Here is a 1063-nt window from a genome sequence, read left to right on the forward strand (position 1 = left end):
AAGAGGTGGTGGGATTTTGTAAAACGACTTCTAGGGGCTGAGAGACCGCACACGAACGAGACTCGATTCGCATTCACGAATTTAGTATGAACACGCGGTGGTCTAAAATGTAGCAAAATGAGCGTGAATGAAATACTATGGGTTGAATAAATATTAGACATCAATTGCGGACATTTTAAGTGAGTTCATTTCGCACCGTGTCGGTTTCATATTGAAGGTCGTCGCGTTGATGAGCGCGTTGATATTGTGCTCTTCCAGGACCTGTGGTGAGCCGTTCAAGCCAACAAGTTTGGAGAGAATGTTTGAGTTTAATCAATTCAGAGCGACGAGATGGAGCCCAACTCACTCTTGGTAATAGCATCCACTCCTAATGAATTTATTGCGCGCGCGCATCTAGTCATATGTTATGATAAGAAATCAATGGAAGAAACTTTACCGCAAAAGTTAATATTTTATTATTCATATTTCTATCTAATGTGATTTATCATGTGATCAGCTGGAATGCGTTGGTCGCGTCTGCTCCTATGTTATATAAAATTGCGCTGCCGAATATAAATATGGCATGTCTATTTGTGTTTCCGCAGTGGGTAGGCTCACCTTGTGGTTTGCACGGACCTTACATTTTCTACAAGGCGTTTAGATTTCACCTTGAAGGCAAAGCGAGAATTTTGTCCCTGGGTGATTTTTTCTTGGTCAGATGTAAAGCAGGGGACCCCATCTGCATAGCAGAGCTACAACTCGTATGGGAGGAAAGGACAGCCAAGCAACTTCTATCCAGCTCCAAACTTTATTTCCTCCCAGAAGATACCCCCCAGGGCAGAAATGTCACTCACGGAGAGGTAATTTCTCGTTTTCCTGCTTCCCATGTCCCTCCGCGATGTGTTTATTGTGGTGTGGATGATATATGAGCCGTGCGTCGCTTTGCATCGCATCTATTAATTCCGCTATCTGATCACAAGACATCTAATGCATCGCGTTTAATTATACACTCTAAAAAATGCTGGGTTTAATACAACCCAGTGCTGGGTAAAATAGGGACAAAACCAGCAAATGGGGTGTTTTT

General features: G+C 42.9%; 1 protein-coding gene across 1 annotated transcript in view; it reads left to right on the top strand.

The window, feature by feature from the left end:
* The first annotated feature begins 326 nt into the window (after positions 1–326).
* LOC107695542 (AT-rich interactive domain-containing protein 5B-like) overlaps positions 327–1063 on the top strand; it is a 131433-nt gene continuing 130696 nt past the window's right edge. Inside the window, exons 1-2 of the mRNA XM_016495515.1 lie at positions 327–351; positions 585–839. Coding sequence (XP_016351001.1) covers positions 331–351; positions 585–839 — 276 coding nt within the window. The 5' untranslated portion in view covers positions 327–330. The remainder of the gene's footprint in view (positions 352–584; positions 840–1063) is intronic.

This window comes from Sinocyclocheilus anshuiensis, unplaced genomic scaffold (assembly GCF_001515605.1).
Source record: "Sinocyclocheilus anshuiensis isolate Anshui unplaced genomic scaffold, SAMN03320099.WGS_v1.1 scaffold466, whole genome shotgun sequence".
Classification (NCBI taxonomy): domain Eukaryota; kingdom Metazoa; phylum Chordata; class Actinopteri; order Cypriniformes; family Cyprinidae; genus Sinocyclocheilus; species Sinocyclocheilus anshuiensis.